At 39.1% G+C, this 21,841-nt stretch overlaps 1 protein-coding gene across 1 annotated transcript; it reads left to right on the forward strand.

Moving 5' to 3' along the window:
* The first annotated feature begins 8,390 nt into the window (after positions 1–8,390).
* dusp12 (dual specificity phosphatase 12) lies at positions 8,391–20,259 on the forward strand. The gene is made up of 8 exons (XM_060898163.1): positions 8,391–8,428; positions 8,554–8,574; positions 12,644–12,965; positions 14,988–15,101; positions 15,191–15,309; positions 17,478–17,565; positions 17,646–17,826; positions 19,949–20,259. The coding sequence occupies exons 3-8, from the start codon at positions 12,679–12,681 to the stop codon at positions 20,096–20,098; spliced, it is 939 nt and encodes a 312-aa protein (XP_060754146.1). The 5' UTR covers positions 8,391–8,428; positions 8,554–8,574; positions 12,644–12,678; the 3' UTR covers positions 20,099–20,259.
* The last annotated feature ends 1,582 nt before the right edge of the window (positions 20,260–21,841 follow it).

Genomic DNA, 21,841 nt, shown 5'->3' on the forward strand with positions numbered 1-21,841 from the left:
GATTGACCCTGCCTGTCCCTCAACTTCAATTTCGTCCAGTGTTTTGGATTTGTTTGCCAGTCTGCGTTCTCCGCTCTCCCCTGCACATATATCTGTAAGTGCCTGCATCCTGGTGTTGAAATTTTGTTTTCGAGTAGAGTTTTTATTTTGTCCTCGGTCGGTTCAGCCACACGCTCCACCATTTTGGTTTTCTCTACTCACAGTATATGAGCTGATATCCTAGTAAGTAGAGTAGCCAATCAGAACGCGCGATTGCTCATATCCAGTGAATGTGGATAGAATAACTACTGATTTACCAGAATAAGGATATGTTAAGTTAATGACATGTTTATGCTTTTATAATGCAGACTTTTGAGTGTTTCCATGGTATTTCTGCCTTGTGTCATTGGAATGAAATTCATCTAAATGCCACAGTTTGGTGCCAGTTAGTATGTCATTTTACTATGTATTGTTTTGTTTTTTTTGGAAAATGTTCCATTTTTATTGTTTTTTTTTGTTCGTTACTTTTACAGGGTTGTCTGTCAGAAATAAAACACTTCAGGATGAACTGGTATGGGAAAATAATCAAAGATTGGCTTGCTGTAATGGACTGATGACCTGATGTGGATTTACTGTTGCCACCCCAGAGTATTTTATTCATTTTATATTACCGCAACTTGACAACAATTCAACCTTTTTTTATTCATGAAAATAGTACATTATACTTTATTACACTTTTTTTAACCACATGTAGTTCTAATGTTGTGAAACTAAGTTAGTTCCTGTTGTCATTTACAGTCCAAGAGAAACAGTCATCCCCTCACTTTCTCTTGATGTGAATAAGACAGAAAAACAGCTTCTTACTGAGAAAGCACGTAGAAGTTCTTCTGTCAGAAAACATAAAGTCACAGCTTTATCTACGGCTGTAGAACGAGCGTATTAATATAATGTAACCCTGTGATTTGTTTTGCAGCTGAAATTATTATCAGAGCATCTTTTATGGAAAATAAATCAACACCTTCAGAGCAATTTAGATTGTCACTAGTCTCAGTATAGTTTCCTTGCTTAATAATATTTTATTTATATATAATTACGGCATTTTAGCAGACACATTTATCTAGAGTGACATACAACATATCCAGAGCAGATGGGGGTTAGATGTGTTGCTCAAGGGCACTGCAGCTATTCCTGCTACTCCATGGAATCAAACCAGTGACCTTTTAGTCCCAAGGCTGTTTCTCTTACCATTAGACCATGACTTCACCTAAGATAAGACACAATATATAAGACATATCAAAGCAAGCTATAATAATATAATATATAATAAGATATAAAAATATAAGATGTGATAAGTTTCTGTTTAACATGGACAGAATGGGGTGGAGGGAGACCACATTTGTTGCAAAACCAAAAAGGAAAAAAAATCAGAATTTGAAAGTCACGGAAATGTGACGAGACAATATCGGGAAGAAGGGTTAGCTAATATTCTGCAATCGGTCAAAGGGTGAAACACAATGAGTCGAAAGAGTAAATGGATGGTTGTACCAGATTGCTGACACTGCAGGAAAACCCCCCAGCATTCTCACACTAACATAAAGAAAGAAATTCTTATTATTTAAAGACTTTATCCATATACAAACTGTTTAAATGCTTAGAGGCTTGTGAAAATGTCAATAAAACAATATAGGATTCCTGTAAATCATGTTGCATGAATCTACGACTACAGTATTCACGTGCAAAGGAGCAATATGTGTTATTTGATGGTGATCTAAGTAGATGTGTTTCTGACTGGAGAAGTTTCTGATCGTAATTTACATCAAAATCATGAGAGTACTGGCAACCTTTTCTTATGCAATCAGTGAAAATGTGAAGCAAAAGGAAACTTGTGATCACACACACACACACACACACACACACACATGAGAAAAACACTGTTACACAATAAAGAGAAGAGAGAACTACATTTTACACACATTAGTTTTCAGCAGTTTGGAAGAATTTCTCACTAACTTCATAACCAAAAATCATGACATTTGATTAAATGTGTTTTTAATGATTATGGCTCATGAAATCAAGTTATTATCTATTTCATTAATTAATTGTGAAACCATTACCAGAAGTGACTTTATTACTCACTATAAAAAAAAATAACATAAAAAAATAAATTATAGTCTGCAAATGATGTTTTGGATTGACTTACAATATCACACAGTGTAAATGTTGAGAGATGTGTGATGATGTTGTTGTAGCAAAGAAAATATAAAATAAATCAAGTCACACTGATCTGCAACAACATTCAAAATGTCAAGTTTTAAATTCCACAATTCTTTTTGGATGTGATGTGTGTTTTCCAAATATTGTGATTCGAGGAATTTGTGGTTCCCTGGAATGTTTCCTGAATGTTCAGAAAACATGTGTGTGTGTGTGTGTGTGTGTGTGAGAGAGAGAGAGAGAGAGAGAGATTATAATGCCCTTATAAAGCTGCAGTAGCATTTTTTAGTTGTAGGAAACAAATGTTTCCATAATGTTACAAAAGGTTACACAAACCAAGTTTCTGTAATAGGATGTAATAATGGTTATTTTTTTCCCACAACACTGCTGAACGCTTGATTCTGATTGGTCAGAAGGTTTTACTTAAGTGTGGAATAAACACTTGTGTGGCCACATAGTAAAATAATCAGCGACAGGAAGTCCAACATGAAACAGGGTTACTGTTCCCACCCCAAAATGGTATAGTTTCAGATAACATCACTCATAAAGTGTTTTATTCCTCTGGTAGCACACTGAATTGTCAACAATTACACATTTTAATTTATTAATGAATGACACTTTTTAAACTTTTTAATAAGAAGTTACTGTATGTTTCATGTTGTGGAATGTACGTGAAAGAAGTTGCTTCCTGTTATCATTTATGATATAGTAGCTACAAACAGCCTTTCCCTCACCAGCCTCTGTGTTTTGTCTTTTTTAAAAGTTCTCTCATCATCATCTCATTATCTCTAGCCGCTTTATCCTGTTCTACAGGGTCGCAGGCAAGCTGGAGCCTATCCCAGCTGACTATGGGCGAAAGGCGGGGTACACCCTGGACAAGTCGCCAGGTCATCACAGGGCTGACACATAGACACAGACAACCATTCACACTCACATTCACACCTACGGTCAATTTAGAGTCACCAGTTAACCTAACCTGCATGTCTTTGGACTGTGGGGGAAACCGGCGCACCCGGAGGAAACCCACGCGGACACGGGGAGAACATGCAAACTCCGCACAGAAAGGCCCTCGCCGGCTACGGGGCTCGAACCCAGGACCTTCTTGCTGTGAGGCGACAGCGCTAACCACTACACCACCATGCCGCCCCTTTTTTAAAGTTAATAAGACAAAAAACAAACAAACAAACAAACCTCATCCTTGTCATATTAATGAGAAACTAGCACTAGCAGAACACTTATTGGTTTACAAGGTGCTAACACTGGAAACTCCTTCCATAAACGTTAAATAAACCATACTTAACAATTATACTTTTTTTGTGATTAATAATAACACTTTAAAAAAATCTGCTTTTTTATTATTAGGCATGATATATGCAGCAGAAGAAAAACAACCTCTCACCCATTAACAAGAGCAGAGAAACATACTGCAAGTACATTAGCTTACAATGGATCACAACAAAATATAAATAACACTGAAAGACCTCTAATAGATCAGAAATATAAATACAGGAGGAAGCTCTTATCTTTCAGGGCACTAAAATAGAAGCCAAAGCCAAAATCTCTTGGACGTATGTTGGAAAGGAAGCAATCAGGGTAGAGGCAATTGTACGATAGGAAGGCACGGGCCTTGGCCCCCTCGTCACCCCTTGGAGGAAAAGTGCTTTCACATTGCCAGGACATAGCCAATCACTCAGCCCTTTATAGAGAATACTTTTAGAAAAAGCAATTAGCCAATGTCCCATCCTCAGGCTCAGGGAATAGTATGTGCTGTGATTTTAAAATATAGACAAAAGGGCACTGAGGCTTATGGGAAAGGACATCACATATCCACGATTAAAAAAGAAAACAATAAAGGGCAGAGTGTACCATTTGTGCAAAAAGGACTGAGAGGTTCAAGGAAAGTTTACTAGCATTACACTTTGTTTACAGAAAGTGTATTATTGATTCATAAGGTATGAAGTTGGACAGCCCAGATTGCTTTCCCTTAATGCAGTCAGTATCACAGCACCACTTTGGCCTTGAAATAATTTTTACAAAACGGTTTCTTTCACAATGACAGCTAAATTGCTGTATGCGGTTTAAAGTGAGCATATAAAATATTTCGGCATGTATTTACAAAAAAAAAAAAAAATTGCGGGTGAGATTAGTTTATACGGTTGACAAATTACATTAAAGCTCTATCTCCAGTGCAAATCTAATGCAAAACATCAGAGAAAAAACATGTCTGAGGTGATGCAGAAACAGAAATCATGTGTTATTATAATTACATTTTATTCCCTTTAATTCAGTTATCGTACTACTGACAAAGTGCAGCTAATCCAGTAATGATGACAAAAATTATTACTGAAAGCATGCTATTTTTAGTATTATCAATCCGTATTAGTGCTGATTTAATTTTAAGCTACTCCTTTAATTTGAATGAAGCAGGCAGTCCACTGATCCATGGTGTCTCTTATTGATCAATAAATAGCACGGGCTTGGATGTCAAACATTTCAGTTTGGCTGTCATGCCTTGGATCAAATAACTAACTGCTCCACTTTTCATATGGCTTGTGTTCCATGGTATAATTATATCTGGCAGAGTTTTCTACTGATGTGTTTATTCATGTGCATGTCAGATGAAGATAACTGTGATTAATAAACAGGCCACAGATTGAGGAACATTTTTCATGCATATGGATTTTTTTATGAATCACTCATGAATTTTTAGGGGGAAAATATATACTCAATTTGTTTTAGACATATTTAGGCATGATTTGCTTTTGTCTGGTGAAAGATTAAGTCGGTGAAGGGAGCCTAGCTTAGTCTTACTTTAGCAGCATGATTTATTTGGGTTTTGTTAGTGATGTTAGTACAAATGGTCAGAGATGTTTAACATGATGATAAAGCAATATTTGTGATCAAATGATATAGGCCTACATCGTCAGAAATAGGGATGCAGTAGGAGTCCATTTCTGTCCCTCAAGGTACAATCTACACCAATATACCCCCTAGGGCTCATTATTGGACCTTAAGGTAACATTGTGCACTTTTTTAGGGCCAAAAAGGTACATATATGGTCCCAATCAGTATATAAAGGGTATAAATAAGTAGCTTAGAGGGTACTGCCTCAGTGACAAGCTGGTGTACCCATAAAGGTACAATAATGTACTTTATTTTCTGAGCCTGTACTGTGCAGCCCTAAAGACCTAATGCCTGGAATGGCCAATTCCAAACCTCACTAAATAACAAGAGAAAACAACAACAACAGGGTGGTACGGTGGTGTAGTGGTTAGTGCTGTCGCCTCATACCAAGAAGGTCCAGGTTTGAGCCCCGTGACCGGCGAGGGCCTTTCTGTGTGGAGTTTGCATGTTGTCTGGCTGGGTTTCTTCTGGGTGCTCTGGTTTCCTCCAAAGGCATGCATGCAGGTTAGGTTAACTGGTGACTCTAAATTGACCATGAGTGTGAATGGTTGTCTATGTGTCAGCCCTGTGATGACCTGGCAACTTGTCCAGGGTGTACCCTGCCTTTTGCCCATAGTCAGCTGGGATAGGCTCCAGCTTGCCTGTGACCCTGTAGAACAGGATAAAGAGGCTAGAGATAATGAGATGAAAAAAAAATACCCTTATGAACAGGCAGCATACAACACTTTAAAAAAAGTTATACAGGGTTTTAGAGCACTGAAATTATTTGAAAATTGTACTACAAAATACAAAATACTTCTTAACAAATGATATACTGTGTAGCCCTAAATTGGGCCTACAGCCTGTCAGGCGAGATCAGATTAAAAACTCACTAAATCATAATAAAGAAAAAAAACCCTCACAAATATTAAAATGCAGGCTATTTGTTAAAAATCTAAGACTTTATCCACAGATTTTTAAAAGACATTTTTAAGTTATATGTGACTCGTCATCATCATCACTGCCAAACCCAATCCAGGCTTGACTTGGCCAAAATTGCAGCAGTAGGGTGACCAGTTCTTTTCTGCACACTCACCCCTATGGGCAACATAGAGTGGCTAGTTAACCTAACTGCACATCTTTGGATTGTCAGGAAACCAGAGCACCTGGAGGAAACCCACACAGACACGGGGAGAACATGTGCACTCCACACAGAAATGCCTCCGTCAGCTACTGGGCTCAAACCCAGAACTTTCTTGCTGTGAGGCGACAGTGCTAACCACTGCACCACCGTGCCACCCTATATGTGACTATGTACAATATACACATGTTAGCAATTCTTACAAACTGATCAGAATGCTAATCATAGCCAGCTTCTGATTTCCTTTTTCTTATTATTTATGCAAATATTTATTTAAAATGCTGTCTCAGAGATTCATAAATGTCACTGGCCAGTAAAAGTATATTAGTAAAAGGTTATTCCTACTTGTCTGGGTGCTACATAAATGTCACAGCATCTACTTTCACCCACAGCATCTGAGACGGCCATAACCAGGTCAAAAGGGCAGGGTTACACTTATAGCAGCACACCAGGCACACTTGATAGCACAAGAGATTTAAAGCTCCAGTAAAAGCAAATACTACAGACTTCAGGGTTTTAGAAACATTACATCATACCAATTACGAGAAATAAGTAGGTCGTTTGAAATATTTCTCTCAAGTAGCAGCATGATTACGTCTAAAAAGCCTAATTTGATTTACTTCAAGAAACTGGTCATGAATTAATATTAGATCCATCAGGACTTAGTCGATGGCATGGGACCCATCTGATCTCATATGAAGTGAGAGTTCAGTGTGTATTGTAATTGTGAAAAATTAAATACAGAAAGAGTTTGTACACTGTCAGAAATAGGGGTACAGTAGGAGTCCATTTCTGTCCCCGAAGGCACAATCTACACTAATGTACCCCCTAGGGCTCATTACTAGACCTCAAGGTAACAGTGTGTACCTTTTATTTAGGGACAAAAATGTACAAACATGTTCCCAAGCAGTATATAAAGGGTACAGATAAGTACCTTAGAGGGTACTGCCCCAGTGACAAGCCGTCGTACCCCTAAAGGTACGATAATCTCATTATCTCTAGCCACTTTATCCTGTTCTACATGGTCACAGGCAAGCTGGAGCCTATCCCAGCTGACTACGGGCGAAAGGCGGGGTACATCCTGGACAAGTCGCCAGGTCATCACAGGGCTAACACATAGACAACCATTCACACCTACGGTCAATTTAGAGTCACCAGTTAACCTAACCTGCATGTCTTTGGGAGAAACCAGAGCACCCGGAGGAAACCCACGCGGAGAACATGCAAACTCCGCACAGAAAGGCCCTCACCGGCCATGGGACTCGAACCCAGACCTTCTTGCTATGAGGCGACGGCACTAACCACAACACCACCGTGCTGCCCAGGTGCAATAATGTAGTTTATTTTTTTGAGTGTATATACAGTATGTGTGTGTTTAAACTGTGTTTTGTATCTCTGCTATACTGTTTACTAAAGAAAGAAAGCACAACTTTATTCATCACTTGTGAAATTCCTCTCTGCATTTAACCCATCTGAAGCAGTGAACACATATATGAGCAATGAGCACACACACATACCCAGAGCAGTGGGCAGCCTGGGGAGCAGTTAGGAGTTAGGTGCCTCGCTCAAGGGCACCTCAGCCCAAGGCTGTCCTATATTGCATGTCTTTGGACTGTGGGGGGAAACCAGAGCACCCGGAGGAAACCCATGCAGACACAGGGAGAACATGCAAACTCCACACAGAAAAGCCCTCACCGGCCACTGGGCTCGAACCCAGAACCTTCTTGCTGTGAGGCGACAGTGCTAACCACCATGTCGCTCACTAAATTGCTAGCTGCAACGTTTTGAGTCCAGATTAACAATGAAAGGGGAAAATATGACATGTGATGTAGCCAAATATCACACATCATGTTCATACCATGGGAACTAAAAGCCAAACAGGGTTTAATTTTAAAATTGTTGTGTGGTAAAATTGTTGCAAATACTCAGGCATTAGACTAACCCAGGAAAAGGCTTTGCACACATCTGAAATACCTATTTAACCCATGATAGTAAGGTTATTTTTTAAAATACTGGTTTAGCATTCTGACACTATACTTGCTGTATATTTATGAGGTAATTATTTGAATAAACACTCTGTATTATTTAAGTATTTGATGCCCTCTAGTGATCCGACTGAGCTAATGCATTGACTCCGGAACTAAAAGTCCGGAACTGAAGCTTTTTCTCTTGTTTCTCATCGAACCTGTTTATGTAAAGGACCGCCATGAACTGGTAACGCAGTGCAAAGAAAAAAAAAATAATAAATGTGTTTTACAGCATTGAAATTATATCACAGTTAAACAGACAATATAACTAACTAGTTATATTATTGTTTATATGTTTATTAAAAACGAAAGCGGCGCTGAAAGAATTAAAAGGTAACAGCACATGCACCCACTCTTTAATTAGTATATATGGATTTTAATTTGAACAGAGTGTGAAGTGGATTTGAGAAAGCTGTTGATTTGTGTGGGTTGTTATTTGTACAAAATTGTATATTTTAAAGGTATCGAAAAAACATATTAATCATTTGGTCCCTTTTTATGTTTAACCCATTGATAAATAATCCAGTGTTTGCACTCAGTCCAAAAACGAGAGAGTTTACAGTGTCCGGATTTCTTTGTCTGTTTATTGACATTATCCTTTAAAACACTTTTCCAATTTGTAGTAATAGGGGTGCAGTAAGAGCCCACTTCTGTCCCTCAAGGTACAATCTACACTAATGTACCCCCTAGGGCTCCTCATTGGACTTCAGGGTAACTTTGGGTATCTTTTTAGGATCAAAAAAGGTACATGTATGTTCCCAATCAGCATACAAAAGACTACAAATACAGTGGTGCTTGAAAGTTTGTGAACCCTTTAGAATTTTCTATATTTCTGCATAAATATGATCTAAAACATCATCAGATTTTCACACAAGTCCTAAAAGTAGATAAAGAGAACCCAGTTAAACAAATGAGACAAAAATATTATACTTGGTCATTTATTTATTGAGGAAAATGATCCAATATTACATATCTGTGAGTGGCAAAAGTATGTAAACCTTTGTTTTCAGTATCTGGTGTGACCCCCTTGTGCAGCAATAACTGCAACTAAACGTTTCCGGTAACTGTTGATCAGTCCTGCACACCGGCTTGGAGGAATTTTAGCCCGTTCCTCCGTACAGAACAGCTTCAACTCTGGGATGTTGGTGGGTTTCCTCACATGAACTGCTCGCTTCAGGTCCTTCCACAACATTTGGATTGGATTAAGGTCAGGACTTTGACTTGGCCATTCCAAAACAACCATTCTTTGGTAGAACGACTTGTGTGCTTAGGGTCGTTGTCTTGCTGCATGACCCACCTTCTCTTGAGATTCAGTTCATGGACAGATGTCCTGACATTTTCCTTTAGAATTCGCTGGTATAATTCAGAATTCATTGTTCCATCAATGATGGCAAGCCGTCCTGGCCCAGATGCAGCAAAACAGGCCCAAACCATTGTAGGTGCAATTGGTGATTAAGTGATCAGTCTCGTTAAATCATTCTCATTAAGTCATTGTCATTAAATCAGTCATTGAATCAGTCTCATTAATTAATACCATTAATTTTGGTGCTTAATAATAAATTAGCAAACAGCTAAATTATGGTATATTCCAAATTATTATGATCACGTACCATATTACACAACCTATATGCACCTTGGAATTATTTGAGGTTGGGTGACTTCAAGGAGTATGGAAGCAACACAGACACAGTTTAACAGAATAATTAATTGAATTTATTATAACAAAGATAAAATGAATAATGTCAGTTGAAATATATACAAATATGATATATATACTTGATGAGCATGTGTGCGCGTGCATGTGTGTTTATCTGAGGTATGTGTGTCACCACGTGGAAAAGAATTAGCTGAGTTGCTAGCTAAGATGTGTTTGTGTGTGTGAGGCCTGGTGACCACGTGTTTCTAAGTAAACAAGAGAGTTAGCTTTGGTTGCTAATTAGACAAAAGAATTAGCCGTATGTGGCTAGCTAAGGCCCAAGGATCCTACCTCGTGGAGTTAAGACAAAAGGCGTGTATGTGAGTGTGGAGGAGGGCCGCCATGTGTTCCCTTGAGACAATACACTTAGCCCTGGATGCTAATGGGACAAAAGAATTAGCCGTAGGCTAATTTCACTAGCTTATAACAGTACTAAATCCACTGAAATCTTGATGTGGTCAAGATACGTGTAATAATGAAATTAAAGTGTTAGCCAGGAATAGAGAGAGAGCATGCAAAGCCTATCTATTAAGCAATTGAGAGATTAAAACAAAATAGAACAATCATCAATTCAACACGCTGCGTGTCTACAGTGTAAACAATTAAACCATTCCTGAGTTTAAATTCACACTACTTCAATAAAGCTAATTCCTAAAACTAGTTTTGCCCAAATGCCAGTCTTACTTCAGTATCTCGCCTCTACGCGAGATTATGAGATGTTCCGAGACTTTTGGAGTTTCACCGTTGTGAAGCACGTGAGTCGCTTCCGTGGAAAGCAGAGGATTTCTTGGTCCGAACGCTTCGTAGTTCGTGATGAAAAGAAGTCTCTGATCAGAATAATGTACACAACGCTTTAATTAGAAGGATCCGGTCGCTTCTAACTTTTAAATTAAACTGCTTGGGCTTCAGTCGTACGTAACGTTACTGATAATGGACAAACAAAACCAGTTGTAACTCTGTCTGAGTTTAAAAATCGCGCGATTCTGGATTTTTACCGGGGCCAGTGGTAAACAAAGAAATCACACTAAATCGTGGCTCTTGCAAGAAAGAAAAGACGTCTTTATCTGGTTTGCTCGGCGGAGCAAAAATCCCTTTGTGCCTGCAGACAGCTGCTCCAGGCGGAAAGAGGAAGTATGGCGGATTTCCGGGTCCCTTATGGCTTCCTGGAGGATGTGACGTAGGTGATCCCGCCCAGGCATGACATAGGTCAACGCGGAAGTTGGCTGATGGGAAATGTAGTTTCTAAAAGGGACTGTGTGTACCTACACCATGATACTACCACCACCATGTTTCACAGGTGGGATAAGGTTCTTATGGTGGGATGCAGTGTTTTCCTTTCTCCAAACATAACGCTTCTCGTTTAAACCAAAAAGTTCTATTTTGGTCTCATCTGTCCACAAAACATTTTTCTAATAGCCGTCTGGCTTGTCCACGTAATCTTTAGCAAACTGCAGACAAGCAGCAGTGTTCTTTTTGGAGAGCAGTGGTTTTCTCCTTGCAACCCTGCCATGCACACCATTGTTGTTCAGTGTTCTCCTGATGGTGGAATCATGAACATTAACATTAGCCAATGTGAGAGAGGCCTTCAGTTGCTTAGAAGTTACCCTGGGGTCCTTTGTGACCTCGCTGACTATTACATGCCTTGCTCTTGGAGTGATCTTTGTTGGTCGACCACTCCTGGGGAGGGTAACAATGGTCTTGAATTTCCTCCATTTGTACACAATCTGTCTGACTGTGGCTTGGTGGAGTCCAAACTCTTTAGAGATGGTTTTGTAACCTTTTCCAGCCTGATGAGCATCAACAACACTTTTTGTGAGGTCCTCAGAAATCTCCTTTGTTCGTGCCATGATACACTTCCACAAACATGTGTTGTGAAGATCAGACTTTGATAGATCCCTGTTCTTTAAATAAAACAGGGTGCCCACTCACACCTGATTGTCATCCCATTGATTGAAAACACCTGACTCTAATTTCACCTTCAAATTAACTGCTAATCCTAGAGGTTCACATACTTTTGCCACTCACAGATATGTAATATTGGATCATTTTCCTCAATAAATAAATGACCAAGTGTAATATTTTTGTCTCATTTGTTTAACTGGGTTCTCTTTATCTACTTTTAGGACTTGTGTGAAAATCTGATCTTGTTTTAGGTCATATTTATGTAGAAATATAGAAAATTGTAAAAGATTCACAAACTTTCAAGCATCACTGTAAGTACCTTTTAGAGGGTCCTACCCCAGTGACAGGCCGTTGTACCCCTAAAGGTACAATGATGCACTTTGATTTCTGAGCGCGTAAAAAGGATTTTACATCATATTACTCATGTATATTTTGATGTTGAAATAAGTTTTTATGATTCTAATGGTTTTGGATGTTCTTCAGATTTGTGAAATGTTCTGCTGCTTGGAAAGGGCTTGATGTATTCGTGTCCTGACCATAAAGAGTAATTTAAAACCACAATTATCTGTCTGGTTTCAAAAATCAGCCTTTAAACTTGAAAGCCTTTAAAATTGATTTGACTTTTATCACGATAATTACTGATATTACCTGATATGAAACTGTCATGATGGCATTCCATACCATATCACCCAGCCCTAGCATCAGATATGTGAGCACTTCTTGTCCGTTCTTGTCTTTTCTGTAATTCAGAAAGTGGAATTTTATTTCTTAACATTTAACCTCTTTGTTTGTTTCTTAATCTAGGCTGTTTATTTAGGAAGGATCTCCTAAACAACACCATGATCTTGGTAGAAGCTGGTCTCTATATTGGCTCTGTGTCAGATCTTAAGGATCCTGAAGCTCTGACTGTCACAGGAATCACTCACATCCTCAGTGTGGACTCTGAACAACCTGAGCTGTCTGGATTTCACACCAAGTTTGTCCATGCGCTGGACGATTCATCCACAGATCTCCTTAGCAAGCTGGACAGCTGTGTTCATTTTATCAGTGATGCCCTGAATGCATCATCGTCGTCGTCGTCCTCCTCCTCCTCCTCCTCCTCCTCCTCATCTGTTCTTGTTCACTGGTAGGTATCAGCAGTTTTAGTACACAGACTTGGTGCTATTTTTTGGGCTTTATACAGAATCAGAATTTCATTTCAGTACATTTAATTCATTCATTTGACATGTTTTCATCTAAAGGTATTTAGAATTAGGGTTTAATCACAGCTATATGATTATAATAAAAATGACAAGTACAGATTATTTCCCTGTTGATCATTCCGGTTAAACACCTATTTTCTGTTGAAGTCTGTATGTACTGTATTTTTTTTAAATACTAGGAGTATAACACAATACTAATGTCTGTACGTTTAGTGTTCCGTGTCCATGCATTTAGATTTAAACATGAAGTGGATGTGGTCTGAACTGGAAGGTTTTTTTGTTTGTTTTTGTTAAACCGGGAAGTGCATGGGACTTTTTTTTTGGTAATAAAATCAAAAACCTCACACTTGCTTGACTTAACAAAACAATAGTGCTCCTCCTCTTTGTGTTGATATTTAAATATTGATAAATCAACAGAAACTTTGTTTCTCACACAGCATCATAAAACTGTTTATGGATAACAGAGTGACGTTGGATTGGAATGAGATCAGATTTGATTGTTTGTTTTATACATGCTGTGAAATGAGGATGCGTACGTACATCACCGGTTAAACAGGAAACAAACTTCACAGCAAACCGACATCGTGCCGTGATGTTTTCTGTTCCTTAGCAGCTGAGAGTTGAGGAGAGTCAGCTCACTTACTGAGAGGGTATGAGGTGTCATCTCAGAGCTCGAATATCAGCATTAATTTCAAGTCAAGTCAACTTTATTGTCAAATATGCTATACATGCTCGACATACAGCACAGATGAAATATCAGTCCTCTCTGACCCATGGTGCAAACAGGCAATGCAATAAATAAAAATAGAATAATTGAAAAAAAAAAAAACCAAACAGTATAAACACTCTAGATAGGAACTAGACATAGACTAAACACTCAGACAATATAAACAGTATAAATAAACAGTATAAACATTAGATAAAACAAGACAGACTAAACACTCAGACAATATAAACAGTATAAATAAACAGTATAAACACTAGATAAGAACAAGACAGACTAAACACTCAAACAATATAAACAGTGTAAACACTAGATAAGAACTACACACAGACTAAACACTCAGACAATATAAACAGTATAAACACTAGAATAGGAACTAGACATAGACTAAACACTCAGACAATATAAACAGTATAAATAAACAGTATAAACATTAGATAAAACAAGACAGACTAAACACTCAAACAATATAAACAGTGTAAACACTAGATAAGAACTACACACAGACTAAACACTCAAACAGACAATATAAACAGTATAAACACTCTAGATATGAACTAGACGTAGACTAAACACTCATATATACACACACAAATTGGTTCAAATAACCAAACAGTCAAGGTTGAGGTAGTGCGGAAATTTGCAAAACAAACGAACAAAAAAAAATTGATTAACAAATATTATAAAGAGGGCGGCACGGTGGTGTAGTGGTTAGCGCTGTCGCCTCACAGCAAGAAGGTCCGGGTTCGAGTCCCGTGGCCGGCGAGGGCCTCTCTGTGTGGATTTTGCATGTTCTCCCCGTGTCCGCATGGGTTTCCTCCGGGTGCTCCGGTTTCCCCCACAGTCCAAAGACATGCAGGTTAGGTTAACTGGTGACTCTAAATTGACCGTAGGTGTGAATGTGAGTGTGAATGGTTGTCTGTGTCTATGTGTCAGCCCTGTGATGACCTGGCGACTTGTCCAGGGTGTACCCCGCCTTTCGCCCGTAGTCAGCTGGGATAGGCTCCAGCTTGCCTGCGACCCTGTAGAAGGATAAAGCGGCTACAGATAATGAGATGAGATTATAAAGACCTTACTTGGAAGGGATCGTGCAGCACACATGCGTAAATATACAGGTACATATTACAGCATTTAATAGACTTAAAGAAAACAGCACTTTTTTTTGTTTAATAAGCGTAAATTTTTTTTTTCTAACTGGTTCCCTTGTCCTCTTTTTCCTCAGTCATGCCGGTCAGAGTCGGAGTGCTGCCATCATCACAGCTTATTTAATGAAGACACACAAGCTGAGTGCACAGGAGGCGTATACCAAACTCCAACACATCAAACCAGATATCAAGTAAGACTGGAAGTGCTGTTTATCACGCTCGTACAAACAAAACCTATGCTCGAGGGCCATTTTGAACAGCTGATATCTTGGGTTTTCAGGATGAATGAGGAGTTTCTTGAACAGTTGGCTCTGTATGAAGCTATGAATTGTGAACTGGACACCAGCAGTGTGTTATACAAACAGTTCCGACTGAAGAAGGTCACTGAGAAATATCCAGGTACGTGCCATTTCCAAACTCTGCACATCACTTTTAATTTCCTGTTTGTCCTCCTGTTATGTCATTTCACATCTTTTTTTCTTTAAATCTCAGGGAACACGACGAGTGTAAATGCTCATTTACAAGGATGCAAGTGCTGAGTTGTAAAAAAGAAAAAAAAGAATATTTTAGAATGAACCATAACACAAGAAATTATAAAAAAAAAAAAGATTTATTCCAGATGTGTGTATGGAGTGTTGCATCTGAAGCTTTTTGGTTTGTGATGTTGCTGTCGTCAGTGTTTATGGCACTGGATTTCATCAAAACTGTGTGTTTGTTATTTTATTTTTTAATTTTTATTTATTTACCCCCCCCCCCCCCCCCCCCCCCCACGATGAAAGGCAGCTTGAAGTCTGTCAATAACTAATAGAATAAACATTACAAATGACATCACTAATTATACTGAGAAATTAATTTATGTGAAACAGTGGAAAATTGTGTTTGCCTATTTGGCCTAATTTGTTTATGTGCAAAAAACACAAATTATTTATTAAGTCAGTCTAGTAATCAAGCAAAGTGCTTAATTTATTATTATTATTATTATTATTATTATTATTATGGTCTCAGCTGTTGATGAGCTGATAAATTATAATTATTTGATATAAATACAGTATATTGAAGCTTTTATAACACTAGGACTTTACTCACATTGACAAGTTGCTGATTAGACATCCACATGTACATTAACGTTTGATTTTTTTTCTTATTAAATTTATTTATTTATTTATTTAATATATGGGCGGCAGGGTGGTGTAAGCGGTTAGCCCGGTCGCCTCACAGCAAGAATATTCTGGGTTCGAACCCAGCAGCCAGCGAGGGCCTTTCTGTGTGGAGTTTGCATGTTCTCCCCGTGTCTGCATGGGTTTCCTCTGGGTGCTCCGGTTTCCCTCACAGTCCAAAGACATGCAGGTTAGGTTAATATGGGACGGCCTTGGGCTGAGGTGCCCTCGAGCGAGGCACCGAACTCCCAACTGCTCCCCGGGTGCTGTTAGCATGGCTGCCCACTGCTCTGGGTATGTGTGTGTGCTCATTGCTCACTTGTGTGTGTTCACTGCTTCAGATGGGTTCGATGCAGAGAGGAAATTTCACAAGTGTGTGATGAATAAAGTTGTGCTTTTCTTTCTTTTATTTAGTTCATATTTATGGATTATTTATAAGTTTCTGAATATTGCAGTGCTCTTGTTCAAACGCTAAATGTTGTGGCATACAGGAAATAAAGGCAAGACAAGTTTATTTATATAGCACATTTCATACACAATGGCAGTTCAATGTGCTTTACAGAAGTAAAAACAAAAACAGTAAACAATAGAGAAATAAAATTACATAAAATAATTTTATTTTTATTCTAAAACAATTAATTAAAAGAATTAAAAGAAAATAATAAGAATTAAACAATAGTAGAAATAAAATAATAAAATGAATAGAACTAGGAGGAGGGAAAAAAAAGAAACCAGCAGAATAGAATAAAGGATAAAATAGAATAAAGTTAAAATTAAAGTAAATTTAAAACATCCAGAGAAAGTAAAAATTATAAAAAAAGAAGACAATATTAATTATTTAACAGAAAGCATCTGAAAACAGCTTGGTCTTTAACCTAGATTTAAAACTGCCAACAGCAGGAGCATTTTTAATGTCCTCTGGCAGTTGGTTCCATAGCTGTACTGCATAGTAGCTAAAAGCTGCTTCACCATACTTTGTTTTAACAACTGGTTTTAATAGTAAATTTTTCTGTTTTGATCTGGTAGATCTGATTGGGTTAGGCCGCTGCAACATATCAGAGAGGTAATTGGGCCCTGTACCATTTAGAGATTTGTACACCAGCAGCAATGCTTTAAAGTCAATTCTGTAGCTTACTGGAAGCCAGTGAAGGGACCTTAGAATTGGAGTAATGTGCTCTGTTCTTTTTGTTCGTGTGAGAACCCTAGCCGCTGCATTTTGAACCAGCTGAAGTCGTTTGATGGTCTTTTTTGGCAGGCCTGTGAAAAGGCCATTGCAGTAATCAACCCTACTAGAGATGAAATAAAGAGCCTGTCATAAAAACATCTTGCATTGTCCGGCTGCAACAGTGCACTCTGTGGTCACGTGGCCTGCTTTATTCCGAACTGTCCATTTTTCCTGTTTCATTTCAGAGCTTAAAAATGTTCCCAGAGACGTATTCGCAGTCGATCCTGCGCAAAGCCACAATGCCGAAGCTGTCTACAGATGCCGAAAGTGCAGGTCAAATGTGCATTTTAATCACATTTCACTTCCTGCTCCAGCTCCATCTTCACAGTGTGTGTCTGCGTTTTCCTTTCCAGACGCACGCTGTTCCGCCACTCCAGCATCCTCAGTCACTGTGTAGGCGGCGGAGCGTCCGCTTTCTCCCATAAGAGGCCGAGTGGAGGGCGACCTGCGGGAGATCAGAGCCAGTGCACATCGTACTTCATAGAGCCAGTGCAGTGGATGGAAGAGGCACTGCTCGGGGTCATGGATGGACAGGTGAAATGCTGCTTACAGTCACTCTCAATTTATTATTATTATTATTATTATTATTATTATTAGGTAAAACTCTGCGTCAGAATGCTGACAATCACATCATAGCAAACGTCATACGCTGTCAAGACGTGTCATGTACGTTTATGTCCTGCCGGTTTATTATTTGCTAGATTGGTGTAACTGGCAACTCTGAGTTTATTATTATTGATACGACAGTGTAAACACTGCTATTATCATTACATTCTCATGCTACTAATTAAAAGGCCATTTTAAATGATTACACTTTCTAAATTAGTATAATGTAAGAAAATATAGAAATAAATAAAAATGCTTTATGACCGACTTTATAAGAAGGTTTATAGATTAGAGTAGGTGTATGTGTGTGAGATAGGGCTGTGCGATATATCGAATATACTCGATATATCGCCGAAAATTCTGTGTGCGATACATAAAATTATTATATCGTAACTATCGAGTATTTTATGGTCATCTGCCGACTTGCATTTGTTTCGTGTTTGTTGCGTTTGTTTAAAACCTTTTCTGGTGGTTTCCTCCCTGTCCCTCAGGCAGTAACGTGAGAGGCTGCCTAAGGGTAAAGAAAACAAAATGTCACGCACTCGCCAACCAATCCCGGGCGACATCTCGGTGCTGAAAGGAACTTCCAGGAAGATTTTCTAGTTTCGGTTGTGTTGCCAGATTGGGCGGTTTCCCACCCAATTGGGCGGTTTTAAGTGCATTTTGAACATATTTTGGGCTGGAAAACATCAGCAGTATCTGGCAACACTTCCGGCGGGAAGATTTTCTAGTTCCGGTTTACAGCGCTGACTCAGTTCGTGCAATCGCTGGTGTTGCATAGGCTACCGTGTAAGCTCTGTCAATTTCAGCGACAAATTAAAAATGGAACCGGACGAATTGGTTCCTAAAAGAACTAGTAAGGGGTCAATCATCTGGCATTTTTTTAGATATCGCGAGGAGGACGTGGAACAGCAAATGGCAATTTGTAAAGTGTGCAAAAAAACCCTGTCATCACGAAAGACAGCAGCACTACAAATATGTCCCATCACCTGAAAACTCACCCGGTACAGTATGAAGAGTCTCTTAAACTCTGAACTACTTGCCCACGAGCTAAACCCCTCCCACAAGCTAAACAAATGACCATAGCGGCCTTGATCTCCAAAGCCCCCCCATATGAGAAAACGAATCAGAGATGGAGAGCTATAACGGATGCAATCACTAACGTCATTGCCGAAGACATGATCCCAATTAGTATAGTGGAAAAACCAGGCTTCCAAAAATTACTAAAACACACTCGATCCCAAATATGAGTTGCCTGGTCGCAGACATTTTACAGAGAAGACAATACCGGAATTATACACATCTGAGAGGCAGAGCCAGAAAACATTCAGTTCAAAAGTGTGCAAAGAGAAAAATGATGTTTTGCAGATCTCTCTCTTCTCTCCCTCAATCTCTCTCTCTATTGTGAATGTTCCAGTGGTTCTCAGTAGTCAGATTAACAGCTTGGAGATCTATTTTTTAAATAATTTAATGAAAGAGCGCTTTTCTTATTTAGGCTAAATGTCTCTCTGTGTTGAGCTTGCACTTTATTGATCTGAGCTCTGAGCAGCTCTGTATTGTGTTGCCCCTTTGTTGCAATTTTCAAGATTGTTTTTGCAGTTTGTGCCACATCTTTGTTGAATAAAAATAGTCTTATTTCAACTCAATTGCGATTAATCACTAACATGAAAATTTAAAATGTGTTGTTGAAAACCACCTGTAAAGTTAACCAAGAATGTTATTTAATCTGCAGGGATTGTAGTGAAAACAGTAAAAAGAGTAAAAGTTAGATTTCCTGGGGTCCTTTAGAGGAGATTTCAATATATCGAGATGTATATCGTGAAATGGAGAAAATGTATCGGGATATTCATTTTTTCCCATATCGCACAGCCCTAGTGTGAGAGATATAAATCTCATGAACACTGTATTAGAAAGGTGACATAACCATGTCATAAATGTGTCACTAATGAGCCGTCATGGCAGCTTGTATCCTGTCGTACAGCAGCCTTGTGGCTTTATGACAGCTAGCATTTGCTGTGTAGTAAAGTGTGTGATGAATGATGTCTTGCAGCTCCTGTGTCCGAAGTGCAACTCCAAGCTCGGTTCATTTAACTGGTATGGAGAGCAGTGTTCGTGTGGCAGATGGGTGACACCCGCCTTCCAAATGCACAAGAACCGAGTGGACGAAATCAAACACATCAACATAGCAGTACTTAGATGAGACCAGTAAGCAGTCAGTAACACAAATAAAGACATGTATCGTTGAATTGTTTTTCTAGTGTTTATCTGTTATAAAAGTCTCCAGACCGGAATATATCTGTTGTAATGGACTGTAACCTTTTGAAGGAACAAATTTTTGGAAATAAAACATGATAGACTTTACTTTCACACTTCATCCAGTAGATGGCGCCACATTTATATTGTCCTCATATCCTCCAGTTCAGTCCTGGGCAAACTTGCACAATTTACACAATTAGTCTTCGTTACAGAACCAGAAGTCCAGGGGGAGGAGTTAGAGCCGATCCAGCTCCTCCTATCTGGGCGGAGTTGAGCCAAAACATTATCAAAGTTTAATAAGTCATTTTATTTAATACTGAAGTAATCAGCGTGGTCTATTTATCCCTGTAGTGATGTAAATTAAAATTAGGAAAAAGATACCATGTAAAGGGTTTTGAGAAGCAGCAAAAGTGTGACGAAATAGTGTTTATTTTTAATTGTACAAACTGTGACGTGGAGTAGAGGAACAGGAATATTTTAGCATAACAGAAGCAGAACATTTCTGGTCAGCTGTGTATCATGTATCTTGAGCAAATCAAAATGGTCACATGTTTCCCTCTCTCTTGTCCAAAATGGAGTCGCTTAGGATTTTTTTTTTTTGGGGGGGGGAAGAGTGTTTACTGAGGCTATGAGGCTAATGCAACTAACAAAAAAAGGCAGCCTTATATAGTCATGAAAGTGTTCCGGGTTTTCCCGGAATTCTGGATTTTTAGATTTTCATGAAAATTCCTCCGGATTTTTTCCGCTAATGACGAAATATCCGGATATTCGACAAAACTCTCGAAAATCTCCGGTTTTCCGAATGGAGAAATTTATTTTTCGGATTTTTCGCGTTCCTAGACGCGGCGTAATACTTCGCATCGTCCTTGCATGGGCGCGGTCCTTAAATAGCCCAAACATAGTTCATTGAATAAAGACAGGTGTTCTTTGTTAACGGTGCGTGTGCCCAATGCGCGCCTTCAGGTGCACGTGCTAAGGCGCGCAGGACTGACACCGTTCTGCGCAAGCGCAACACAATTGCACTAGAAAGCATGTTCAAGCTGCCAGTGTAGCTGCAGTCTTTTTAGTTGCGAATTACGAGTATTTTCTCTTGTGTTAATAATTCGCCATGTCAAAACAAGCAAAACATTCCTCCTCCTTTTGACGTGAAGAGAGGTAAGCAATTTATCTCATTCTCATCTCATTATCTGTAGCCGCTTTATCCTGTCCTACAGGGTCGCAGGCAAGCTGGAGCCTATCCCAGCTGACTACTGGCGAAAGGCGGGGTACACCCTGGACAAGTCGCCAGGTCATCACAGGGCTGACACATAGACACAGACAACCATTCACACTCACATTCACACCTACAGCCAATTTAGAGTCACCAGTTAACCTAACCTGCATGTCTTTGGACTGTGGGGGAAACTGGAGGAAACCCACACAGACACGGGGAGGACATGCAAACTCCGCACAGAAAGGCCTCGCCGGCCACAGGGCTCGAACCCAGACCTTCTTGCTGTGAAGCGACAGCGCTAACCACTACACCACCGTGCTGCCACAATTTATTATATATATATATATATATATATATATAAAACATATTTTTCCCATCAAAGTTGCATTTTGTGGTTTCGAAGCTAAGTTTTAGTGCCGTTTCTAGAACACATCATCAAGAAAGTGTGGAAGAAACAGCAATAATGGAAGAGCC

This window comes from Neoarius graeffei, chromosome 17 (genome assembly GCF_027579695.1).
Source record: "Neoarius graeffei isolate fNeoGra1 chromosome 17, fNeoGra1.pri, whole genome shotgun sequence".
NCBI classification, from domain to species: Eukaryota; Metazoa; Chordata; class Actinopteri; order Siluriformes; family Ariidae; genus Neoarius; species Neoarius graeffei.